Raw genomic sequence first — 25,695 nt, forward strand, 5'->3', positions numbered from 1 at the left:
AGGTCTGGGTTGTTCCCCTCGGGCCTGTCCTGACGTGATTACACGTGATAAACACCAAACACTGTTCCGGACGCGTTCAGACAGGAAGAGGATGGAACGGAGAGACAGGCGGTCCTGGCCTCGCCCCTGGGAGCTGACCCCAGACCCGGGGCGCGCCCTTCTGGTCTGTGTGCAGCAGTCGGAGGAGGTGCAGCCCAAGGCCCGAGTGCACACCTGCGTCCCCCGCGGCCTAGCCCGTGCCATCTCCCCGGCCGCTGGTCCCGGGTGACAGGCCCTCCCCGTGCAGAGTCCGAGGGCGCGGCCCGGGAGCCTAGAGAGGCGGGTTCGGCCCCCCCCCTCCACCCCATCATCCTCCGGTGAAGGGCACCGCCTGCAGGTCCATCCCAGGGCGGTCCACAAAGGCCGCGGGTTCCGAGACACCCGCGGAGGCAGACGCAGAGCCTACAATACGGTAGGGGCCGGCTCGGGGCTGCTGAGGGGGGCAGGGGGCGAGGGGCAGAGGGAGGAGGGGGCTGACTCGGGGTACCCGGGTCGCGCGAGGACGCCCCGAGCGTGCTAGCCCTTCTCCGCCCCCGGCAGCCCCGCCCCTCCCCGCCCCGCCCCTCAGCCAGCGCGGCCCCGCCCCTCAGCCCGAGTGGCCCCGCCCTTCAGCCAGCGCGGCCCCGCCCCTCAGGCAGCGAGTCCCCGCCCCCAGGTTGCTAGGGGAAGTGACGTCACAGCGCGATGGCGGCGGCTCCTTCAGGCAGCTGAGGGGGAATTTAGGCCCGGAAGATCCGAGTCCATCCGTGGCGGGGAGAGGGCAAGCGTGGTCGGCAGGAGCCGGAGCAGGGGCAGCGGCGCTCGGACTGTCCCATCCGCCCCATATTGTGGCTCTGGGAGCGGCTGGGCGGCTGGAAAGCGATGGTGAAAGCGGGGCCGTGAGGGGGGCGGAGCCGGCAGCCGGACCCGCAGTAGCGGCAGCGGCGGCGCCGCCTCCCCAAGCTCAGACCCAGGAAGCGGCCGGGAGGGCAGGAGGGAGTCGGGCCCGCCGCCGCCGCCGCCATGGAGCTCCGAGTCGGGAACAGGTACCGGCTGGGCCGGAAGATCGGCAGCGGCTCTTTCGGAGACATCTATCTCGGTGAGGCGCCCGTCCCTGGTCCGGGGCCGCCCCGGCCGGCGTCCGCTCGGCCCCTCCGGCCCGGCCGCGGGGACCCGGTCCCGACCCACACCACCACCCCCCCCCCCGCCCCGGGGACCCTCCGCCCCCCGCCTCTGTCCCCGGGACCCCGCCCCGCCCAGGCAGGAGCCGGGGCCTTCCGCGCCGGCCCGCGCCGCCGCCCCGGGGGCACCTGCCCAACGTGTGCCGGGGCTGGGGGCGGCCCGGGACCCCCCGGCCCCGCAGGCGGACAAAGGCGGCGGCGGAGCGCGGCCCGCGGCCCGGCACGTGCGGCGGGCGGGGGGCGGTGGCCGGAGCCGGGGCCCGGCGGCCCTTCGCGCGGGGCCGGCCTGGGCCGGGACGTGTTGCGCACCCAGCTCCGCGCCGGGGGCCGGACGTGCGGCGGGGGCCGCAGACCGGCCGTGTCCGGACGTTGGCCGCGGCGGAGGCGGGCGCGGCGGCCGCGCTGCCCTCGCGGGCTCGCCCCGGCTGTTGGGTGGTTCGGGCGGGTCCGAAAACTGTTTGGGGCGGGACGTTCTGGCCCGTGTCCGGCGCCCGGGAGAGAACGCGCACAGGTGTGAGGGGCGGCCGGCCTGCCCCCCGCCAGCTGGGCATCCGCCGCGGACGCTCCTGCGTGCCGGCTCCCCCAGCCCCGTGGGGCCGGCCCCTGGCCCGCGGCGTGGGTGCGGAGGAGCCGCTGTTGCGCAAGTTTGGGGGTAAACGAACTCTTCCTGCGGGTGCTGGGCTGGCGGACCTGTCAGGGAGGGTCCGGCGGCGGCCTGGGCATCAGCCCCGCTTCCGGGGGCGCTCCCCGCCCCCTCCCGTCCCCGGCGGGGCCGCAGCCCTGGTGCCCCCTGCGGGAGGCTCACACCCGCTCTGGGCGCCCTTCTTCCGCTGCAGGGAACCTGCCGCGCTCTGCATCGTCGCCTTTGAAGCTCTTCTTCCTCCCACTGTCCTGCGGAGTCAAATACACTTTGGAGACATTTGGATTTTACTGTTTAAATATTTATGCCCCGTCGTCAGCCGGCTGCGCTCTCAGCAGCGTTTTGGGAGGCCAAGTGCTGTGTGAATGCAAGCTGTTTGCCTTATTTATAGAGCAGTGGGGTTTTGGCAATACTCAACCTGGGACCCAGGAGCCGGGCGGAGAAGCCAGTCCGTGAGCTGCTCCTCTGCGGGCATCGGGAGCAGATGTTTTATTTAAAGCCTCTCGTCCCCTGGTCTGAGACTGCCGGGCAGCTCTGGGAGTCCGAGGTGGGAGTTGTCACCACGCCCTTCTCCACGGGATGGGAGCTCTGAGGGACCCCATCTGCCTGTCACCACTCCCCCTGTGGGCCTCACCTCCTGCTGGGCTGACCGGTCTCGCATATCTGACATGGGTGGGTGGCCTATGGACTCCTGCCTCCTTCAGAGAGCCGCGCACCCATCGGGGTTCACTGGAGTCCCTTGTGTGGGGCTGAGCACAGCCCGGCTTTTCCCACCTGCCCTGCCCCGGGCTGCGTGGTACCCAGAGGAGTGGGAGCCTGTGGCTGGGAAGGTGGGTCTGAGGGTGCTCACCCACACTGTAGTTAAGGGTCAAAGATGAGGTCCAAAGAGCATAGAACGGACTGAGTCATCCGGACCCAAGTTTTGTTCTGTTTGTTTAGCCGCTGATTAGGCACCGAGCCCTCATCTTGAGAATTCGTGTGTCCTTTGTCATTCTCATGCCAGCACTTCGCTGTTGTCAGAACACTCTAGACCCCACCAGGTAGGTTCACCCTGTTTTGAGCCTGGCGTTTGGAGTCATGGAGGTCCCCTTGGGACTTGCTGTGCTTCCATACCTTTGATACTGGGAGGAGGGAAAGGCTGTCCTTCAGCTGGCACCAGGAAGTTCAGTGTCAGAAAGGGTCCTGCCCAGCCAGGCCAGTGGGTGCTTCCTGGAGTCGCCTGTTCACAGGTTGTGGTCTCTGGGGGCTGTTTCCCTAATGCCTGGGCTTCGGAAAACCTGTGTACTGGACTTGGGTCAACATGGATTCCAAAATGTGTGGTCTTAATCCTCAGCCGCCTCCCCACGCTTCCCATGTCCCGGGGGCTCACACACCTGTGCAGCACTCGGGTGCAGGAGGCACCGCACCGGTGCTGCCGGAGGGCAGCCTCGCCCACGGCTCCCGGGCCTCCCTGGTCTTGGCTTCCACAGGCCTCAGCCCTGGTTGCTGGGGTGACTGAAGCCCTCCCACTTTGCTGGCAGGTGACATTGGAGAATTAGAGAAGGGCCAGTGTGACCAGTGTGGACCCCGTGTGGCGGTAGGCACTGGGAAGAGTGTGTGGTGGTGCCGTGGTCTGCACTGGGGCTGCTCTGAAGTCCAGCCATGTTCCCGGAGCCTGCGGGGGCTGGGGCGCAGGGAGCCATGCTCACGGCTGTTCTCCCTGTCTGTCTGCAGGCGGTGCCGGCGACTGGCATGCCCGCATCGCTGGTGTCAGAATGGAGTTTTTCCTTTTGGCTTTCGGCTTTGGTACTTGCTCTGTCAGGTTATCGCGGGCGGACTGTGCTGTCCAAGCACCTTCTTGGGTGCTAACGTTTAGGAACGTCTTCATGTTTTCTCACTGATTTTCACACTCCTGTTGGCACCCAGCAGGTGTGGAACACACAGTAGGTCATCGCCTGCGTCCCCAGGGTGGTGGCTGAGGGCTCTGACGAGAAGGCCTGGCACTGCATCCACTGCTTGTCAACAGTTACCTTCGGGTGACCTTTGCCCTGCTGTTCCCGGGCCTCTCCCTGTCTGCTCCTGGCTGTCACTCCGCGGGAGTTCCTCCCTGTCTCAGGATGGGGCTGCACTTGTGGTTAGCTCCACTTACTTACCAACTGCCTTGTCCGCTCAACTTGAGGGACAGTTTTGTTTGCGTGAAACCAGCATTGACCTGTGTCTGAACATAGACGTCCCGCTGCCGCCTGAGCGCCCCACTTTTGCTGGATGGGGATGGAGAGAGGGGTGGTTTGGGAGCTCAGGCACCTGAGCATAAACAGACAGAGGAAGCCCAGCATGCCTCGATTCTGACCTGGAACCAGAGCAGTGTTGTCTTCAGCTCCTGCTTCCGTCCAGAAGCACGTCTACAAGTTCCCGCTGCGAGGCACCGGCTCTGCAGTTTCCAGGTGGTCACGGGATGAGATGAACATGGTGCTGCGATGTCACCTGTTGTCCGGCTCATGGCGCTTCCTCGCTGTCCTGTCCCGTCCCGTCCCCCTGCACTGGGCCGGGGGATGAGGCTTGGAGCAGCTCCGCCTGAATCATGGGGCTCCAGCTGCAGAGGGGGTGCTGCCCAGGGCCCCTGAGCGCCGGGGTCCAGAATGCACAGAACCTGAAGCTCTGCTCTCGGGACTTCCACCCGTCGGGGAGTGGAAGTGCGCACCCTCATGTTTGTGTGGCTGAGAGCCACGTGAAGCCCTTCTCCTTGAGTTGCTACACTCGGGAGGTGTTCATGTCTCTGATCCTGGCAGAGGCCGGCTCTGCTGCAGGTGTGATCCTGGCAGAGGCCGGCTCTGCTGCAGGTGTGATCCTGGCAGAGGCCGGCTCTGCTGCAGGTGTGATCCTGAGGGAGGTGGCTCTGCTGCAGGTGTGATCCTGGCGGAGGCCGGCTCAGTTGCAGGTTGATCCTGGCGGAGGCCTGGCACCGTGTTGGAAGAGAAATCCTGTGTTCCAGAGTTGCCTGTGGTCATGTGTCCCACAGACTCTCTTGCAGGGTGACTCTTCTCTGTTCGCTTTCCCTGCCCCAGCGAGTGGAGCTGGAAGTGCTGGCGCCTTCTCAGAGGCACTAGCTGGCAGGTAGTCTGTGCAGGTCCGAGCTGCTTTTCCATTGAGGGCTGTGTGCTGGCTGGGACGGCAGTGATGAGCGTGTGGAGTTGCTGATGTCACTGGTAAGATGAGTCATCGTTCCTCCTGCGCTGGCTAGTTCAGTCCGGGGTTCCAGGTCCTCACAGGAACTCGAGTTCATTTTTCATTTGCACCGTCAGTTTGCTGGTGAAGTCATTTCTCTTGTAATTGGATAGACTGCCCCAACGGCAGGCCGGCAGAGTGACATGCATGCCTGTCTGCCCTGGGGAATGAAGCTCTTAGGCTAGAGGCCACGGGAGAGGGCGGTCGGGTTGGGAACAGCCTCACTGAACCTGCGCTGTGACCGGTTCTGGATTCAGTCACTAGACATGGCCCATCCCAGGCAGCATTGAGCGGCGAGAGGAGACTTCTTGGAGTTTGGGCGTTTACTGGATGTTAGTCTCAGCAGGCGGCGCTCCTGCTGGTGGCCACGGCTGTGATGCTTGCTGACCCTGTCCGCCTTTTGTCTGGGGTCTCAGGGTGCTCTGTGGCCATTACCCCGCTCGTGCCACCGTCCCTCGTGATCACACTGTGGCGAGCACCGGGGAAGGAAGTGTCCCGGGCTCTCTCTGGGCTGCTGGAGCCAGTGATGGCTGAGGGCTCTAATGAGAGTCCTGGTTCACTAGCGCCGCCCTGCTGGGGAGGCTCCAGGGCTTCCTGCTTGGAGGCACCTGGGCGAGGGAGACTCCTGCTCTCCAGTTACAGCGCCTGCAGGAAGGTCCTCCGGCCACGGGGTCAGCTTGGAGCCTGGAGCATTGATGTGTGAAGACTGTCGAGTTTGCAGGTCATTATTGGAGGAAAACAAAGACAAAATATTTGTAGATAAAAATTCTTAATTTACCTTGAAACGCACAGGTTGATAATGGGAGGTATTGGCATACATTGTATTGCCAGTTTCAGTACAAAATTAACTAAGGTGCATGACAGGTACCTGTGGCATAGGTGTAGTCAGGGCTTTGGAAACAACTCTAGTGTCAGTAAGAAACACAAGTGTTGTCCTGTTGCCTGGCAGCACAAGGCTTACTGAGCTCCCCCTCCCCCTCTGGCTGTGCCGGGTCAGGGAGGAGCGCTGCCACCTGGTGATCTGGCCCATTGAGAAGTGCCTGGCTGCTGAGGGCTGTGAGCTGGACCCTGGGCTGGGTAGACGGGTCATGTGGCGTCTGATGAAACCAGCTTTCCCTCTAGACAACGGTGCACGCGTACGCACAGGCCTGTCCCGGCAGTGCGGGTGGCGGGGCCACACGGAAGGTGTCCCAGGGACACGTGGAGTCACCTGGGGCTGACCAACAGGGCGATGAAAGGTTTAGAGCAGGGAGATGGGAGCTTGAAGGGTCCCTGGTGACATGATCAGAGGGGGCCCCCTGGAGGTGGGCTGTGGGAACCCAGGCTGGACTTTCCTGTCCCCATGAAATACTCCCTGGCTTAAAAGGGGAAAGGCGTCGTTTTCCATGGGGTTTGTGCACCACTGACCTCGCCACAGGAAGTGGAGTGTGACCATCTGGGGTCCTGACCATGTGACGTGGGTTAGGTGGTGGGCGCCAGATAATTAACGCTGGCTTTTCTTCCTTTGCAAGGTACGGACATTGTTGCGGGAGAAGAAGTTGCCATCAAGCTTGAATGTGTCAAAACCAAACACCCTCAGCTCCACATTGAGAGCAAAATCTACAAAATGATGCAGGGAGGAGGTAAGGCCGTACCGCTGAAGACCGGACCAGGGCTCTGGCCTGTTTGGGGGAAGGGAGGGAAGTGCCCGCACCCTGGACCCAGCCGGCGTCCTTGTGGATGCTGTCATGTGGACTTCCAGCTCCATCACTGCTTCCCTGGTCTGCGGGCAGCGTCTGAGCTCAGGGCCCGTGGGCTTTGACTTCCAGCACTGCTGGTCCTTCTGTGCCACCTGGTCCTTCTGTGCCACCTGCTTTGCTCACAAGCCTGGGCGGGGGCGTAGGGGACTTCAGACTTTTCTGAGTGAAACTACTGCAACCCCTTCGAGCTGAATTCCTGCCCCAATTCTGTCCCCAAACCTCCCCGGGGGCTAAGGGTACCGATGTCAGAGGCACCCTTCCTGACCTCAGAGTCTACCTTTGAGAACTTTTTGGACTGAGAGTAATTTTGCAGATGAGCAAGAGGGAGTGGGTGTATAAGGGAGTCTTCATGGTGGAGGTGCCGCAGCCTGGAGAGGACTGTCTGCTGTCCCCAAGGGGCCTGGGCGCAGGGCCTCGGGAAGCTCTGGGGAGCGCCCGGGGGTCCCCCACAGCACAGCTTCCCTGCAGGGGAGACCTTCTCTCCACAGCAGCGGGGTCGCTGCTGCTGCTGCTGCTGCTGGAGCCAGCACTTGGTGCAGCACAAGCATCTCTAGCAGCAGAGACGACCAGAGCAGCACACGGTCCTGCAGGCCCTGCACGGGGTGTCCGCCGGCTCGCCTGCGTTGATGGGACCAGAGGCCTTCAGCTGGCACACGGGTGGAAACCTTCCCTGGCGTCCCAGGGAGAGGCCGCAGAGGAGCCGGCCAGGGTGCTTGCCCCCTGCGGCCGCAGCAGAAGGAAGTTCTCAGGCACGGCTTTTAAGGAGGTGGCAAGTAGAACGAGGTGACTCAGGATGTGGCCTCCGCGGGGGAGGAGCCTGGTGCTCGGGTGGAATAGAACCACTCAAACGCCTGTTGGCTGTTCAGGAGCAGCACCTCTTGAGACTCCCCAGCTAGGGCACCCCGTCTGTCATTTGTTGTGGGGCTGCCCTCTGCACATGCAGGAGCACCTCACCCAGGCCGGAGCGATCAGAAACGTCTCTAGATGTAGCTCAGTGCCTGGGGCCAGCACTGCTTCCCGCCAGAGCCCTGTTCTCGGAGCCAGTGCCACGACTCCCAGGCTCCCCTGGCCCTTCTCCGGGACCGGCCAGTGCCCCACACTCCCCTTCGCCACACAGATCGGGTCCCCGTTTCAGATGCACACGCAGTGGCTGCTATTCAGGTATAAGACTTGTGTTTTACTCTGTTTTTTATTTATTTTATTTTTTTGTTAATCCGTACCTGAGGATATTTTTCCATTGATTTGTAGAGAGAGTGGAATGGGATGGGGAGAGTCTGAGAGAGAGACATCGGTTGGTTGCTTCCTGCACATACCCTGACCGGGGCCGGGGATCGAGCCTACAGCTGAGGTATGTGCCCTGTGACCAGAATCAAACCTAGGACCCTCGAGTCCGAGGTTGACGCTCTGTTCACTGAGCCACACCAGCCACAGGCAGGCCTGTGTTCCAGAGGACTGCATCCAGACCAGCCGAGCACCTCCTCTGGGCGAGTCCCATGAGCTCACTGACCACGGCACGCTGTGGCCGGCAGAGGGAGCGGGAGTCGCTTGCCCGGAGAGCAGGGCTCTGCTGTTAACTGCCTTCTGTGTGCGGCCCATGGCACTGCAGGTCGCTTGTTGCTGATCTGGGAGAGGGTCACGTGTGCTGCGCGGGGACAGCAGGGGAGGAGCGAGCACCAGTCCAGCAAGATGCCCCGCAGCTCGCTCAGGTCCCCGACCACGGAGAGGTCTGGACAAGGACAGATAAGCCCATGCTTCCCTCCTCCCCACAAATCCAAGATTTCACCCACAGCTCTGGTTTCTAGCAGTGAATACAGAGTTGCATTCGTCTGTCTCCTAGAAAACAACTGTGGCGGCTTTGATAAAAATTTCCTGCACCTTCATCTTCCCTTCTTTTGTCTCTTGACCCCACTGTCCACTGGAAGTGCCCTCCCCCCGCCCTTGGACTAGAGGTTAAAGCAAGCCTGATCCATCTAAAGACGGGTGTGCCTGCGTGGTCTGAACTCAGGAGGCTGGGAGCAGTGGCGGGACTGTTTCTAGCTTTTTCAGAATATTACACAAATCACTTAACGCTTTCTGGAGACAACCCAGAAATTAAATGTGTAGGATTGTGGTCTTTTTCTTGCAGGGAGTTGAGGGGGCTGGAGGAGGAATAGAGGAAGGAGTGGGTAGGAGTCCGTTATTAGGACAGACTGGTCCAAAGTGGAAAACGGAATTCTGGCCAGTGTGGCTCAGCTGGCCAGGCGTCATCCTGGCACCCAGAATGCCGGTTCGCTTCCTGGTCAGAGCAGTATCCGTTTGCAGGCTTGGTCGTCAGTCCATGTTTCTGTCTCTTCTTTATTCCTCTCTTTCTAAATCAATAAAAATATTTTTAAAAAATAGGGAAAGAGGAGAAAAAGAAGAAAGATGGGCTCATGACCCCTGCTGCGAGCAAGCCTGTGTTTCAGTCTTTGTGTGGTGTGAACCTGTCAGATGCTCTGGCGATGCTTCTCCCAATAGAAAAGGAGTTTGAACAGGGAAGTCCGAGAAGAACCTGGAAAAAAATGACACTATTTACACCGCGGGGCCCACCCGGCGGTCAGCCACCACAGCCTAGCGCCTTGGCAGTGAGTGGGCGGCAGCAGTTTGGGCAGCGAGAGCAGGATCAGACTCAGTCGCTCGCTGTGTTCTGCTGCACTCGTCCGTTCCGACCTGGGAGTCAGCACGCAGGCTGCACCCTTTTCTCCTTCCGCGACGGCGTCCTCTGCGGTCAGGCACCTTGGGGCCGACTGGGAAAGGTTAAGCGCCGGGTCCCTGCTTCCTGTAGCCAGTGGCCTTTGGGATGGGCGCAGAGGTATTCTTAGAACATCTGACCAACTCAGGTTCTTACACGTGAACCCTGTGATGTGGGAGGCCTGGCCCCCACAGGAAGGATCCGGTGGGTGAAGCGGGTCTGAACAGGAATCAATCCTTCCTCACCTGTCAGCACCCTCGTCTGGCCTCCTGTTCACACCATTTCCAGTCTCCCAGGAGGAGGTCCCATCCAGGGCCAGGTTAAAACTGTCTCCTGTGATACACTGAAGATGCGGGGCTTGCAGGAGGGCACTGCCCGAGAAGCAGCTCTGATTGGCAAAGTGAGCTGGTTGGGTAGGCTGGGCACTCAGACAGGTGGTCTCCATGGTGACGGGACACCGCGTTCTTGCTGAGCAGGCCTGAGCAGCTGCCGACTCAGCCCTAACGTTGCTCATGGGCCGGAGAACAAGCAGTGCAGGAACACGATGCAGAACATCACAGGAAGAAAGCGAGGCGCACAGGAGTGTCCGCGCACAGCTGGGCCGCTGGCCTGGGGTGTGGACCCACGGTGCAGTGGTCCCAGCGCGCAGCATGGAGTGGTGGTGGCTGGAGTGGGGCACACGCGGGTGTAGGAGCAGCAGACCTGCAGCTGGTCCCCAGCCACCCCCTTTGGTCCCATCCTGACTGCCTGGAGTGAGGAGGCCGGTGGTTGAAAACCCTGTTCGGAGACCATGCCTCCCAGAGGGCCTGGGCCATCACTGCTCTCACACCTCATGGCTTCACTCAGCACAGGAAAGGTCCTCTCATCTTCCCAAGGAAAACGGCTTCCCTGGGCAGGCCCCTTCCAGCTGCTGTTCTGGAAGTGGAGCCCAACATAGCATGCAGGTCCTGGGGGGTGTCCTGCAGCCACAGGGACACGGACAGATGGTCTGAGTGCCTCTGCTCCCCTTCCCAGGGGGAGGGAGGTGCTGTGGGCCTGCTTGACCCAGTATCAGCACTCTCCATGCTCCTTGAAACCTGACCGCTGGGCCTCCTCGTAGGGCAGGGCTGTGGCTCCCTTCCCCCAAGAGGCAGGCTGGTGTGGCTTCCCTGAGCTGGGCCGCCGTGTGGCTGATGCTCTGGCAGGAGAGGCACTTCTGGGGCTGTGTGACCTCCACAGTTATGGTGCCTGTCTCCTTCCATCTCCTGCCCCGGGGACAGAACTCTACCAGGGCCAGTCGCTAGAGAGACTCCAGGCCTTGGGTGGAGTTCTGGACGCTCACCTCCATTGCCTCGTGCTCCTTCAGGCTCCCGGGGTCAAGCGTGGTCACGGCGCAGACAGGAAGCCTAGTCCTGTGTGCATGGTGACCCACTTAGCGATGCCAGCCCTGTGCAGCAGCTGCAGCTCCCAGCACCTTGGCACAGCCGCCTGCAAGCTGCTGGGTGGATGCAGCCCACAGTCTGCTGAGCCCTAGGGTCCTGGTCAGACGGCTGTTGGCCCCAGAAACTGAAGTGTAATTATTTTTCTTTATGTGTTCTTATTGGTTTTTAGAGGGAGAGAAAGAGAAACATCAATGAGGATCATTGATCGACTGCCTCCTGCACACTCCCTACTGGGAATTGACCCCACAACTCAGGCATGTGCCCTGACCAGGAATTGAACTGGCACCCTCTTGGTGCAAGAGTTGATACTCAACCACTGAACCACACCGGCCGGGCTGAAGTTTAATTCTTAAAATAGTTTAGTCAAATACGAACCACAGGTGACTAGGAATGTATCTTACGCCACGTGAGACCCATGTGCAGAGGACATAAAGTTTGACGGGGGAGGGATGCTGAAGACGACTTCCACATGTTCCTGGCATGATGACTCAGCTGTCATTCCTCCCAGAGCCCTCTCCATCCAGGCTGGGCAGGATGTTTCTTCACACGTCAAGCTGACTCAAGACCTGCAACAGCCAAGGTCCTAGGCTGACGACATCCTGAAGGAGGCACGTGCCCCGCGAAAATCAAAGCTCAGTGGCTGCAAGGAGTGACAGCCTGGCATCCAGATAATGGCTTCTCCACTTCCTTTCCCACAGGAGCCTGGCGGCTGGGTCCAGCGCTGGGCGGGGAGGGGAGGGGAGGGGAGGCAGTCGAGCAGGCTGTGGCTCGGAAGGTTCTCGGGCCAGTGGGCACTTGTCCAGAGGGCACAGGAGCAAGCTTGGAGGGGCATCTGTTGGCCAAACGTGGGATAACTGGGACCTCGGAACTAGCAATGAGGTCCAGCCCTGGGAGAAGGGAGGGGCATCTGTGACCCCCTGGTGTGCGCTCACACAGGAAGCGCCACAGAAAAGTGCAGAGGGAGCAGTCGAGTGGGAAATGGCCTCTTTATTGATTGGTCCACGGATGCAGCACACACCTTCAGGGGAGTGGGTCTGACCCCACCCTGAAGCTTAGTCCACAGAGGAGCGTAACGGGGTCAGGCCAGCAAGCGGGGTTGTCCTCAAAGCTGCCCGAGCACCGAAGTCTGTGGTGACCACACACCACAGGTGGCCCTGATGGGACCTGGTTGGGGGAGCTCCGGAGGACGGCACAGCTGGGACACAGCCTGAGTAGATTGTGGCCCCAGGGTGCCGCCCTCACGCGGAGCTGGGAGCTGACCTGCAGACCACCAGCGCATCCTGTGCAGATGTAATTCCGGTGGGAAAGTGAAGCAGGAAAATGTATTTTATTTTTAAGTCAGCTTTACGGAGGTGTGATCAGCGTGTGTTTTAAGTGTGCAGTGTGACGCCCTCATGGGACCATGACCATCACCAGGAGTGTTGCTGTCTCCATCGCTCCCAGAAATGTCTAGACCCCCTCGGTCCCTCCACCCCACTCTGCTGCCAGGTCACCACTCTGCTGCGTCCCGGGCAGGTTTGCATTTCCTAGAGCAGGGGTCTTCAAACTACTGCCCTCGGGCCACATGCGGCCGGCAGAGGAGTCTGATCCGGCCCGCCAGGTTTTTTGGGCAGTGAGCGCAGCCGAGGTGTTACAGTAGGAATTAGTAGTTCATATAGTCTGGCCCTCCAGCTCTCTGAGGGACCATGATCTGGCCCCCACTTTAAAAAGTTTGAGGACCCCTGTCCTAGAGTCTCCGGAAGGGAGCAGGCCTGTCCGTGACGTGTCTGCTGGTGTCAGTGGTCACTGCGCGCTCCTGCCCCGGCGCGTGTCCAGGTGCAGGGCGCTCCCCCAGCTGCTGCGGGTCTGCTCAGACGCTGTGGGCCTTGGCTCCCTTTCTCTGGGCCAGCACGCCGGCCGTGGTGGTGGTACTCTTCAGCGTCCATTTCGTCCGAGGAGTCGGAGTTTCCCGTCAGCCTCTGACTGAGAGACTCGTGCCTGCATCTGCTTCTCTTCCCTGCAGTCTGATGAGAGGTTTGCCAACATCTCACAGAGCCAGCTTTTGGTTTCAGCACGTTTCTCTGTTTTCTATTTCATTGATTTCTGCCCTGACCTTTTATTTCTGCTAACTTGGGGTTTCTTATTTTTTCAGACAGAACTGAGATCCTTGATCTCTTTCAAACACAGGTGTTCTCTGGCTGGCAGTGCCCCACGTGCGACTGTCGCAGCGCCTGTGGAGGCCTGCTGTGCTGGCTTCTTGTTGCGCTGATCGCGCCCTGGGTCCGGGCTGTGGACTGCGGTGCACGTGTGCAAGCAGCATTCACTTTGCTTCCCAGCAGGAAGTGTTGTCTCTGCCTCTGACATCTTGTCCTCGCCTAAAAGGCTGAGAGCTGTCATCATCACTGTTGCCCCTCGGGCTTGACGCTAGGTGCTGGCTGTGACTGGGCCGTGCAGTGTCTGTGATGTCCGCCTTTCACCGGCAAACCAGCTGGCAACCGTCATTTCACGGTGCTGGCAACCGTCATTTCACGGTGCTGGCAAAGGACGAGACTCCCCGAGCTCCGCGGTGGGATAGCAGCTGGAAAGCCCTGGGGGAGCCTGATTGGGTGGCTTCCGGGTGAGGGTGCCGCTGTCCCTGTGTGGAGGGGCCCGCACAGCCTGAGGGGCAGGCAGGCACCAGTTCCATTGAAGTGTCTGGGGAGCATCCAGAGCTCTCCACTCTGTTCCCAACGGGGGTGCTGTTGTCAGAGCACACTGCACACAGCCAAGCACACAGGCCTCGAGCGAGGCCTGTCTGTGGGGCGCACGGGAGGGTCCTGCTGTGGAGACAGACTGAGCTCAGCCAGAGGGGCTTGTCTCCTGTCGCTTTGCTCCTGGCTCGCGAAGCCCTGCTGTCAGCAGCAGAGGCTTAGAGGTCGTTGTTGATGAATGGGTGCCTTGGTCACTAAGAAACAACTGGTAGTCCTTTCTGTCAGCTGCTGCGTGTGACACTAATGTGTGTTCTGTGCCTTGTGTCCTGTCCGTGCAGAGAGGGTGCCTGCTCTTGTGTGGAATCCGGGAATTCCGTACAAGAGCAGGAATGGCTCCCGGCTGCGGCAGGTCCTCCAATCATCGTTCCTTGTGAGGGAGCGGCCGTGGGGACTTACTCTCGTGTATGTCAGTCAGGCTGGATCCTGGTCGCCCACGTCCTCGGCCAGCCGCAGGCCTGGGAGGAACTTGCTGTTTCTGCGTTCCTGGGGCATCGCCGGCCTTGGTCTGCGGCGGCTGGAAACGTCGGCTTTGTCTCTGCTGAGGCCTCTGCAGCCGGTACCTCTGGGATGCCAGGCCTCCCGTGTTCTGAGGAGACGCCGCAGTCCCCGCCTCTCCGCTCCTTCCTGGTGGGCTCTTCCGTGGGGCTCTTCCGTGAGCATGCTGGTCGGACGGCAGTGTGATGGTCTCTGTGACTCTTGTCCTTGGGCCGGTGGGTTAAATGCCGTCGTTTGTATTTCTTCCCGTGGGGTGTCGGTCCCTGTCTTTCTCTTTCCTCTCCTGGGGGCTCTGGTCACAGAAATGGGATGCCTTGCAGTTGTCCCTACATGTCACATGCCTTCAGGGCCACAGGTCCGGGTCTGCTGTGACCCCACCCATGTGTTTCCCACCCTGCACGCTGCAGTGTCCTCTCTGAGAGTCCGATGGGAGTCCCTGAGGATCTCCCCCGTGATCGGCCTCACTGAGGGTGCTGCTCGCCGGGTCCCTGGACACTGCTTCAGCCCACACCCCTCTTCCCTGCCGTTCTCGCCTTGGGTCCCGTGACTGCTGCCCGCCTGACCCTGGTCAGAGAGTCTCATGTGAGCGCAGGTGTGTCAGGGGCTTTGACCCCACCCTGGCCGCGCTGACACCGTGTCCCTTCCAGTGGGCATCCCCACCATCCGGTGGTGCGGCGCCGAGGGGGACTACAACGTCATGGTGATGGAGCTGCTGGGGCCCAGCCTGGAAGACCTCTTCAACTTCTGCTCGAGGAAGTTCAGCCTCAAGACCGTCCTGCTGCTGGCCGACCAGATGGTGAGCGCTGCCTCAGGGCCCCGCCCGCTGCCTGTGCACGGGGAGGAAGGAGATGTTCATTAACCTTTGCCCCCAGGCAGGGACACGGTGGCTGGGTTTGGGGAGCCACCGTGGGCACAGCACACCCACGTGTGGGGCTGCCTCCCGGCTGATGGGACCACAGAGGATGGCTGCTGCAGCCGCTGTCGGTCCCCCAGGAGAGCCCACCACAGGGAGCTCCCGGGTGGGGGTGGGGGTGGGGGTGGGTGGGGTGAGGGCGGTGGGTTGTGTCCCGTCCCAACTATGGAGCGCTGCCCCGGCCGAGGGTGCCCACACGCAGCTCCAGCAGGTCCTGGCTGCGGGCGGAGCCGCCTCTAGGCACTGCCAGCTGACCCGCTGCCGCGCTCCTGCAGATCAGCCGGATCGAGTACATTCACTCCAAGAACTTCATCCACCGCGACGTGAAGCCGGATAACTTCCTCATGGGGCTGGGGAAGAAGGGCAACCTGGTCTACATCATCGACTTCGGCCTGGCCAAGAAGTACCGGGACGCCCGCACCCACCAGCACATCCCCTACCGCGAGAACAAGAACCTCACCGGGACAGCGCGGTACGCCTCCATCAACACGCACCTTGGAATCGGTGAGCCCTGGGACCTGGGGGTCTGCACCTGGGGAGGCAGGCGTGGGTGTGGCTCCTCTGGGAGTCACAGTCTCTAGTAGCACATCTGGGGCAGGTTCTTCAGCAAAGAATCCAAGTGTATTTTTTTGTGGTTTTTAGAGTTCGTTTCCAAAGTAAGTGTGTGCTTGCTGCTGCTGCCGTGGGCCAAGTTTTACCGTTTCCTCCTCTTTCCAGAACAATCTCGCAGGGACGACCTGGAATCGCTGGGCTACGTGCTCATGTACTTCAACCTGGGCTCCCTGCCCTGGCAGGGGCTGAAGGCCGCCACCAAGAGGCAGAAGTACGAGCGCATCAGCGAGAAGAAGATGTCCACGCCCATCGAAATGCTGTGCAAAGGCTACCCCTGTGCGTGCCTGGGGCCTGTGCGGCTAGGGCCTCGGGAGGGTGACCGGCAAGCCCCTTGCGTGGCGGGGGGCCGGGTCTCCGGACATCTGGAGCCACAGCTCAGGGCGTTTTCCTTTGCTGCGTGGGGCTGCCTCTGGGACGGGCCCAGTGAAGCCAAGCTGCTCAGTGCGGCCACATTCTCTTTTAGAGATTTTTTTTACTGGTTTTCGGAGAGAGAGAAACACTGATCGGCTGCCTCCTACACACCCCCTACCAGGGATCAAGCCTGTAGCCGGGCATGTGCCCTGACAAGGATCGAACGGCAGCCTTATGTTGCATGAGTGACGCCCAGCCAGCTGCCCCACTGCGGCCCGGGCAGCGTGCATTGCCTCACTCTCCCAGCCCTCCACCCTGCACCATGTGGCGGCGGTCAGGCTCCCTGTCCCGCCCCTAAGTGAGGAGGGGTTACCTGTTGCCGGTGCTTTTGGTTAGCTCTGTTTCTTGTTTTACAGCCGAGTTTGCCACGTACCTGAATTTCTGCCGTTCGTTGCGTTTTGATGACAAGCCTGACTACTCGTACCTGAGACAGCTCTTTCGGAACCTATTCCATCGCCAGGGCTTCTCCTACGACTACGTGTTTGACTGGAACATGCTCAAGTTTGTAAGTGGCATCGCCAGCTTGCTGGCCTTTCGTACGGACGAGAAGCAGCCCACCAGCCAAGGCTGCGGCTGTCTGCTCACGTATGTGTGAGGCTCACGCGTGTATGAGGCTCATGCGTGTGTGAGGCGAGCTGCCTGAGTCAGGCTCGGAGCACGTATGCTGCACTGGAGCTGGTGTTCCTGCCGGGAGAGGTGCCTGACGGGAGAGGCCCAAGAAGCCAAGAGCCCATGGGGAGGCACAGGCAGACATGCAGGTGGGGGTGTCCACCCGTGCGAGGCTGTCCCGAGCCAGCCCTCTCAACACCGTGTCTTCTCTCGTTGAACGCTCCTTTTGTTGTGGTTACCACAGCTCTTGGGGGTGTGGTTCTGACCCCTGCAGTGTTGCAGTGTGATGCCCACTTGTCCCTTACGCAGGAGGAGTGGCTGAGACAGGCTTCCGCACAGGGTGTGGCCTGGGAAGGTGCTGGATGCTGAGCCCGACCTTGGCCCTGCAATAAGCTAGACTCGTGTTTGTTACACGTGTGTTCGATTGCCCGCACAAATGCTGCAGGGGGTGGGGGCCGAGCTTGAACTTTAACTTGTTCAGATACAAGTGGGTGAGTTTGTTAATCTGCGGACATCACGATCAGGATTCCAGCTGTTTTAGAACTTCCTTCCCTCTTTCCTCGGAAGCTCGTTCTCTTAGTCGTGAGCTTCAAACAGGAATTGGAGCCTTTCCTGGTGACAGCCCGACTAAGGGTCTGAGCCTCCCGGTGCAGAACTGGAAGCTTTCCCTGTGCGGGCAGGTCGTGCCGGCCAGCATGAGGCTGCCACCTCCACGGGGAGGGCCCGCCACAGAGCCTGCCTGACACAGACCTGGCCTGTGTGTCCATGGAGAGCCAGGTGGTGGGAAGAGGGGCCACAGTCAGAGCCCCTCGCAGCCCCCGTTCTGAACCGTCCTCAGCAGGCTCGGCCGGCCTTTTCTGGTAAAGGCCACGTAGCACCTCGTTTGGGCTTTGCAGTCAGAGCAGTGCTGCCGCCACCCCACTTGGTTGTACCGGGAGAGCCTGTGGGCGGAACGTGTGCAGAAACAGATGGGTCTGGGCCAAGGTCAAAGTTTGCAGACTCTCTCGCTGTCAGGGCTGGGAACCGAGTGTGAGCTTCCGTGTGCGGTAGCCTAGCTGTACCAGGGGACACGAGTGCCCGTGCAGTGGCTTGGAACTGACTGAGAGTGAAGTGGCTGCCTGTGCCCAAGTCTACCACGTGGCCCCCCAGGACAGGCCTGGCCTCTGCCCTCGGGACCAGAGCCCCAGCATCACCTTTGCCCTGGGCTCAAGGTCTGGACCGAGAGGACTGCCGCTCATGCCTGCTTCTCAGACTCCCGCCATCCACCCTCAGGCGATTTCCTGTCCCTGTGAATGCGGACCGAGAAGAGGTCTCCCTCCCACCCCAACCCCTCCCCCCCCAGGCGCTGCCAGGGTTGCGGCTGGAGGAAGTGCTGTGGCCATGGTGGGAAGTCGGAGGGGGCCTGGCTGCTCGCTCCCCACTCGGGACGGGCCGGAGAAGCATCTCACTGGCTTCGCCTTGCTCACACGCCCCTGGTGTCTCTCGAGTTGTGATGCCTTGCAGGCTGCTCAGTTCTGTCTCCTTCTCTCGCTGCCCAGGGTGCCAGCCGGGCCGCTGACGATGCCGAGCGGGAACGCCGGGACCGCGAGGAGCGATTGAGACACTCCCGGAATCCAGCCACTCGGGGGCTGCCTTCCACAGCCTCCGGCCGGCTGCGGGGAACACAGGAAGTGGCTGCCCCCACCCCTCTCACCCCTACCTCACACACTGGTGAGTGCCCTGGGCCCCAGCCTGAGCCACGTGCCCGCCCACCCACCCCAGCAGGCAGGGGGTTCTGTTAGGGGTGACCTCGGGGGGAGCAGCTCTGAGCAGGGTCTAGGCTGGGAGCTATGCCTCCTGGGGGTGCCTATGGCCCTCTTCCAGCTCCCGAGGTTGGACAGGCGAGGGAGCAGTTTCTCATTCTTGGCACACACATCCCCCCACCAGTCTCCATCCCCTCTTCTTCCCCATCCCTGACAGCATCCCAGCAGAGCCCTGGGCAGCCTGCCCATGGGACACCCTCGCTGGTGTCCCCCTCGAGGGCCCTGCCGCAGGCCTTGGGCAAACTGCTGGGCAGCGAGAGGCGCAGTGTTGGCTGGGGCGCCTCCCTGTGGCTCCGTTAGCCGGGCGGGTGCAGGGTGGCCTGCTCCGGGTCGTGCTGAAGATAAGCTCTGGGTGCAGCTGAGGGGGCCTCACTCCCGCCTCTCCCTTCAGCTAACACCTCTCCTCGGCCCGTGTCCGGCATGGAAAGGGAGCGGAAAGTGAGTATGCGGCTGCACCGCGGCGCCCCCGTCAACATCTCCTCGTCGGATCTTACGGGCCGACAAGATACCTCCCGCATGTCCACCTCACAGGTATGCGCGCCAGCTGGCCGGGGTGGGACGCTGCCACAGCTTCTCTCTGTCTGGACTGGTTGGTGGGCTCCAGGCGGGGGGCGGGGAGGGGGAGGGCTTGGAAGGGTTGAGCTGATGAGGTGCCCTGGCCCCTGGCTGCTCTTGGCCCCCGTGGTTGAGAGACGGCTGTGTGGGTGCAGGGCGCACTCCGCCGTGCGGACGGAGCGGGGCCTCTTCTCTCCTGCTGCCAGCTAAGCTGGCCTGTGGCTCGGCGTTCCTGCGCACACTGGCCACACTGCCCGCACTGTGCCTGCCCTGTGCCCGCACTGTGCCCGCCGGCACTGGGTTCTCGGAGGCACACCAGCCTTGGGCTCTTCTCTCCTTGGCGGTCACGTGGGGTGGGGTGGGCAGAGGTCTGTTGGGGCTCCCAGCACCTGGTGACGTCGTGGGTGAGGATCCCCGTCTTGGCGTCCCCGTGCGCTTGTCCTCTGGGGCCTCATGTGGCGTCCTCCGCGGTTCCCTCTGCCCACGCAGGCTCCCGTTGCTGTGGTTCTGTCGTGCAAGCACCTCTCTCAGCACAACAGCGTTTTCCCTCGAGTACTGCCAGGGGCCCTTCCGTGACAGGGACGGTCAGGCGTCAGGACTCTGCCCCTGCTGCGACCGTTTCATGGGGTGTCCCAGGGGAAGTCGGGTGCAGGTGGCCCTCTGGTTCACTGTGATGCCACCTCGGTGTATAGGTTAGCTCCCGGACCCCACGGCCGGGCCTGGTGGATTTGGGGTGTGGCTTGTTAGTGAATGGGGTGGTGTGCGCACAGTGGCTGGAGAGCTGCAGGACCTGCTGGTCTCTGGCAGAGGACCAGGTATGCCAGGCGGAGGCAGAACTGACCACTCTGCACCAGCTGACCTGACGTGTGACCCTGCTGGACACGGTGGGCTCTGTGCCTAGTTCTCCAGAGACTGGAGATGCAGGTGGTTTGAACGTGGGGCTCAAGGGGTCTGGCCGGGGTGATGCTCCCAGCCCTCCTCCCTCCCCTCAGGATGCAGCAGGGCTTCGGAGGCTCCTTCCCAAGAGCCTGTAATCCATGAGTCAGCAGCAGGAGCAGGTCCTGGGAGCCGTCCATCCCCCGTGTGTGCAGTGGCGCTGTGGCCTGGGGGTGCCAGGGGCTCTGTGTGGGCTCTGTGTGGACTCGGTGTCTGTGTGTTGGGGACCCAGCCAGCAAAGACCGGGGAAGGAGCCGGCCTACCTTCCCACGAAGAGAAAGTGTGTGGGGGGGTTTGGGATCGCTGAGGAAGTGGGAGAGTCAGAGGTCCCAGGTGGGAGTCCAGCTCTTCAGCGCGGACCGCGGCGTCCTGAGGAGGCTTAGCCGCTGCCGCGAGCTTATCACTCGTGTCCTTTATGCTCCTTCTCTCTCCTCCCACTCCCTCTCTCCCTCTCCCTCTCTCCCTCTCCCTCCCTCCCTCTCCCTCCCTCCCTCTCCCTCCCTCCCTCTCCCTCTCTCTCTCTCCTCCCTCTCCCTCTCTCCCTCTCTCTCTCTCCCTCTCTCCCTCTCTCTCTCTCCCTCTCTCCCTCTCTCCCTCTCTCCCTCTCTCTCTCTCTCTCTCTGTCTCTCTCTTTCTCTCTCTACTCCTCTCTCTCTCCCCCCTCTGGAGGAACGGAGGTGGGCCTGTACGGAGGGAGAGGCTCTGAGAGATTGGATTGGGGTGTTTCCCTCCAAAAGCAGCACCTCGGCGCTCGTCACTGGTCACCCTGGAGATTTTCTCAGGATCTTCATGCAGAGGACGCGGCCGGGGGAGGTGTGTCCTGAGGCTCCGTCCCGTTGTGTCTGTCTCGGTTTCCCGGTCACTGTGGGCGGCTGCGTTAGGAAGCTCTGAAAGGCCCCGGGGGCCAGCGTGAGACTCGAGGGGCTGCCTCGTCTGCCGTGGTAGTTTGGAAGTTAAGGCTTCCGTGGTTTTATAGCCTCCAACCACACGTGCTCCCCAGAGGAAGGGGGTGAGGAGAAGCAGCCATGCTGTGTCCGCCTGCCTCCCCAGCATCTCTGTGCCTTGAGGAGGAGACAGCCGGTGCCCATGTGCCTGGCCCAGCTTTAGCAGGAAGGGCCTCGGTGCCGTTGCCAGCTCGCCGGTGGCAAGACCTGCTGCCCCTCTTCAGCTGGGTGTGGGGACGTGGACCTCTGTGTCCTCCGTCCTGACCCCTGGCCAGCCTGTGCTCACGTCCACGTCCTCCTCGAGGGCAGCTGTGCTAGGCCAGCCCTTGGGGCCTGTCTGCATCCCTGGCCCTGGGTGCCAGCGGCCGCACAGGGAGCTCCCAGGCGTCCGGTGGGGAGCCGGCTGATGCGCGCTCGGTCCGGCAGTGCTGTGGGCAGCGCTGGTTCCGGGCCGTGAATGCGCGGTTGTGTTGATCCACATCCCGCCTCCCAGCGAGGTCCCTCCTCGCCTGTCACTGAGGAGATGTGTCCGGTCGTGTGTCGTCGGGAGGCACAGGCTGCTCCGAGCAGTGACGCGGCCGGCAGCTGTGCGTCGTCCTCGCTCCCCCACCCCGCGGCCTTGGGGACAGGTCATCCTGGAGGAGCCGCCGTCTGCTCCCGTTTGGGGGCAGGTGAGGCTGAGCTCCTGGGCGGCTCCTGGGTCCCTTGAGGCCCCCAGGCCAGTGCTGGTGGCGGCGAGGCGAGGACACGCTTCTAGGAAAGGAGCCCCCTCTGGGCCGGCCCGGCTCCTCACCAACAGCTGTCTTTTCCCCCCACCTCAGAATAGCATTCCTTTCGAACACCACGGCAAGTAGCTGCACGTCTCCCGTTGGAAGGCAGCACTGGGTGAGTGTGCTCATGGCCGGTCTCGCCGACAGCAGGACCAGGGCGGGCGGGGCTGACCCCTGCCCACAGGGCGCACGCAGCGGGCTTGGTCTTGCACGCCAGGAGCTGCAGAGCGAGTCCCTCTGCCCAGTGCTTTCCCTCACGGGTTCCAGAACTGCGGTCAGGGCCAGTCGGGGTGGGGAGCCAGCAGGCGGTAGGCGATTCCTGAATGGGTGACCCCAGGGCCTGCTGCTGTGAATCGGAGCCTGTGTGGGGAGCGGACCGGGCTCTGTGGTGCGTTGGGTCCGGGTCGGTTGTCGGATCTGTCAGTCGTGCTCAGCTGAGGGGCCGCGCTTGGTGGGGCCTCATGTGCTCTTGCTGCGTGAGACTCCTGTGGTCTCCGCCGTCCTGGCTTTGCCATCTCTTCCTTCCTCGTTTATTTGTCTTCCTCGTTTTATTTTTCTTTTCAAAGTTGGTCTCTGCCCGGTATCTTGTCTCTGCTGTCGTGTGTACTAACCCGTCGCCCAGCGCTGCTCCCTGCCGACGCGCATGGCTGGGCGCCCAGGCCGAGCTCCCGTCTGGCCACGCGGGGCGGCTCCTCCCCTGGATGGGGGCTGGCGGCTCGGCCACGTGGACCTGCTGGGGCTTTAACACTACGGTGCTCTAGGGACCATCTCCATGGGAACCGCTTGTATCACCCACCCCCGGAGGGTGGGGACCCCAGTGCCCTGGGCCTGGCCCCCAAGCTACTTGGGGGGTGGCTGGGAGCCAGTCTCTCTCCTGCTTGGACTCTGTCCTGTCGTTGACGAGCTTCTCGGCCGCCTGCATGCCTCTTCCTCTTCCGTCTTCTGTCGCTGTTCTGCTGAGCACGTCCTGGCCGCAGAGGGCGCTCCTGGAGCAGCTGGGGGCACGGGCGTCCAGTGTGGGCAAGGCGGCGTCTGTCCCTTCCTCCCAGGGCACCTCCCTGACCGACTGGCCCCGCCCCCGGCCGCACGCTGACCTTGTCCTGTGCTTTGGCTCCGACAGATTCCCGGTCGGGTGGCTTCCAGTGGTCTTCAGTCTGTCGTGCACCGATGAGAGCTCCTTTGTGCTGTGAAGGGCAGGCAATGCATGGCTGATCTCCTGTTACATGGCTTTACTAGTGACGCTCCCCGGGCTAGGACACCGGGCACTCCAGGCCACCCACTCAGCAACGCCCGGGGGAAACACAGACTGACCGGACAGACTCCAAGCGCTGCCACCGCCGGGCTCCACTGAGGCCCCGGGGACGGTGTCCCGGGGCTGGGAAGACGGCCGCCTGAGTGCCAGACACTTGCAGACAGCAGACTCCGATCCAGAGCCTTTCGGTCCTCCCTCCGCGGTGGCGCCCGTGCTCCCCGATGAGTCTGCTGTACCACCATCTTCTACTTGGTTCTGACAGTTTTGTATCATTTTGCTAAAAATTACTGGCTTAAATCTGTGTAAAGAATCTTTTTATTGTTTCTTCTCGTCTGTTTCTGCGGTCTTAAAAAAGATGACCTCAAGTGTCCCGCCTCAGACACCGGCGTGGAGTTTCTGTAGACCAAGGTGGGCGGGCACCCTGCTGCCAGTGATGTTTCCTGCTTCTGTTTGGTGTAGTCCACCGTGGAGAGGGGTGTTCTCCCGGAAATTGTCACGTGTACACGTGTGTAACGTGTCTGTGCGTGTGTTGTGTGCTGTGTCCTGTGACCTCTCCTGGTTTTGGCCATCACTCCCTTCCACCGTCACTGAGCCGCCAGGACTCGAGTCGTCAGAGCCGTTAGAAGGGCGGAGCAAGCGCTGACCCACCTCCCAGACGCGGCAGCGGACCCAGGTGCCTAGGACCCCGTGCCCAGGACTCTGACGCGGAGGCTGCGCCGGGCCCTCCTGGGTTATGCGCGGTTCCTTTGCTGATGGTTGTTGCCTCAATGCCTTTGGATTTGGGGGCATTTTCTAGACAGACTGTAAATACTAGCGTTGCAGAGTGGCCCTTCCGTGTGCTAACATCTGTGTACTCAACATCTGTCCACCTGGGATGCAAGTTTGCCCAGAAAGAGGCTGGCCCAAGGGAGCCCCCTCTGAAGTGACCTGAGGCCCAGGAGGAGGGTATGTCCTGCTTTGAGCCCAGAGGACGGGAAGCAGGCAGGGCTGGGCTCCCGTGTGCGTGCCCTAGGCGGTGGCAGAGTAGCCGGGGGCCCAGTCTCGGAGCAGGGCACAATGCATACGTTCGTAGGTACTCCCACTCCGTCACCCCACGGCACCTGGGGAGCTTGTAGGAAGCTGTTAGCTTTTAAAGGTGTCCAGGTCTGTGTCCCTCCTGCCCCGCGTCCCACCGCACAGGGGCGCTGGTCCTGGGACACCCCGGTGGGTGCACCGATGCACAGCTGGCTGCCCTGCAGGTGCTGGGGGACGTGGCTGGCGGGTGAGTCAGGGCAAGGGCTTCCCTGCTGGCCGCCGACAGTGTCGCATCGATTGCCCTCCCTCGAGCCAGTGTCTGCAGCCCGCGGGTGGTGTCCGACTGTGCATTTGTGTGACCACTGTATTTGTGTACTTACCACACCGTGTAAATAATAAATATATGACGTCTACCTTTCCTCCCCGCCCAGCATGTGGTCTTTATTTCGTCAGCGCCTTTCCGTGTGGGTGATTTCTGAGCCTGGGAGCAGGGGGCGGGTGGGGGCGGGGGGTGCTGCACTTGTCATCGCCCATTCCCAAGGCCACGGCAGGTGGGCATGCGACCCTTCCAGATGTGCTGAGCGCCTCGGGTCCTTCCTGGTGGCCCCAGGCATGACTCCCGGGCGGCCCGTCCTCTCCTGGCCAGGCCTTTGGGGGCAGGGAAGTCCCGTGACAGCAGGCAGGCTGAGCTCCCCGCGGGGGAAGCCAGAGGGCTGCACAGCCCAGAGGGCGGGCAGCTACCGAGCCACAGGCTGTGGGGCTGGCTCTTCCAGACCTGACAAGCTTTGCCCAGGGCCCCTCTGGCCCACCTCCCTCGAGGGGTCAGTAGATGTAGGGCTGCGCCTTGGCCTGGGAGTGCCGGCTGAGGGGACAGCAGAAAGGGTGCCGGGCGGGGCTGCGGGGAGGTGCCTGCTGCGGCGCCGAGCTCCCGGGCGGTGCCTGTCCTGGTGGCCGAGCCCAGAGGTGAGCCCTCGCTTGCTTTTCGTTGCAGAGGAGCAGAGACGGGGCGTCTCTCCGGCTAAACTCGGCCCACCAGGGCGCCCGCTGCCGGCCCCAGCGCCCTCGACGCACCACCTACTGAGGCGGCCCCAGCGGCCCCCGATCGGGGTCCCAGCCACGCAGGCGCACTGGCCGTGAGGGCAGGTGGGTGTGAGGGACCTGGGCGAGGCTCGCAGGGCTGGTCAAGGAGGACGGGAGCAGATAGGACCCGGGTCTGACTGGACGGGGCCAGGCAGCCGCCTGAGGGTGAGTCAGGAAAAGGCAGAACCTAGTGGTCGTGCCGAGGGGCTCCCGGTGCCGGCGCGGGCCCAGCAGCCCTCTTGTTGAGAAAGAGATTTGGGGGAGCGGTAGACCACACCACATCTGGAGCCAAACTCCGCTCCTCCTATGCGCAGGTTTATTCCAGACCTCCCGGCTGCAGGAGGGAGCTGTCCCCAGACACTCAGGGTGGCGAAGGGCATGGTGGGTGCAGGCAGGGAGGGAAGGTCTGGCCCCACCCTCTGACTGAAGTCTCCAAAGGGTGGGTTCTAGGTCCTTGAGCCCCGCTGCGGGCACCGGGCTCTCCTGGGGTCGGCAGGCCGGGTGCCGGCGCCTGTAACCTGGGGCTTGGCTTCACCACAGATCGCTTTGGAATGACGCGGTTCCCACCCGCCGCCTCCCCCGAGAAACTGATCAGGTGACAATCCCCTGCGGGGGGGCCCCCGCCTGAGATAGTCCCGTTTGTGAAATAAATATGAACCT

At 62.2% G+C, this 25,695-nt stretch overlaps 2 protein-coding genes across 4 annotated transcripts; one reads left to right on the forward strand and one right to left on the reverse strand.

The window, feature by feature from the left end:
* The first annotated feature begins 698 nt into the window (after nt 1–698).
* Nucleotides 699–25,693, forward strand: CSNK1D (casein kinase 1 delta). 3 transcript variants are annotated; one of them, XM_084862030.1, is made up of 10 exons: nt 699–1,117; nt 6,555–6,665; nt 14,785–14,933; nt 15,326–15,554; nt 15,768–15,938; nt 16,430–16,578; nt 18,221–18,392; nt 18,876–19,015; nt 24,947–25,098; nt 25,576–25,693. In XM_084862030.1, exons 1-9 carry the CDS (start codon nt 1,042–1,044, stop codon nt 25,034–25,036), a joined length of 1,287 nt encoding a protein of 428 aa, XP_084718156.1. In that variant the 5' UTR covers nt 699–1,041; the 3' UTR covers nt 25,037–25,098; nt 25,576–25,693. The 3 variants fall into 3 exon arrangements, with proteins under 3 accessions (XP_084718156.1, XP_084718154.1, XP_084718155.1); XM_084862029.1 differs by lacking the exons at nt 24,947–25,098; nt 25,576–25,693 and adding exons at nt 21,741–21,804; nt 22,810–24,374 and having other exon boundaries at nt 701–1,117; XM_084862028.1 differs by lacking the exons at nt 24,947–25,098; nt 25,576–25,693 and adding an exon at nt 22,810–24,374 and having other exon boundaries at nt 700–1,117.
* Nucleotides 19,024–21,734, reverse strand: LOC311610600 (uncharacterized protein). Its single transcript, XM_084862058.1, has 2 exons — nt 20,620–21,734; nt 19,024–20,589 (listed from the first exon to the last, which is right to left on the reverse strand). Exons 1-2 carry the CDS (start codon nt 21,026–21,028, stop codon nt 19,982–19,984), a joined length of 1,017 nt encoding a protein of 338 aa, XP_084718184.1. The 5' UTR covers nt 21,029–21,734; the 3' UTR covers nt 19,024–19,981.
* Nucleotides 25,694–25,695: the final 2 nt, after the last annotated feature.

The sequence above is a fragment of the Pipistrellus hanaki genome (assembly GCF_964339955.1).
Source record: "Pipistrellus hanaki genome assembly, chromosome: 16".
NCBI classification, from domain to species: domain Eukaryota; kingdom Metazoa; phylum Chordata; class Mammalia; order Chiroptera; family Vespertilionidae; genus Pipistrellus; species Pipistrellus hanaki.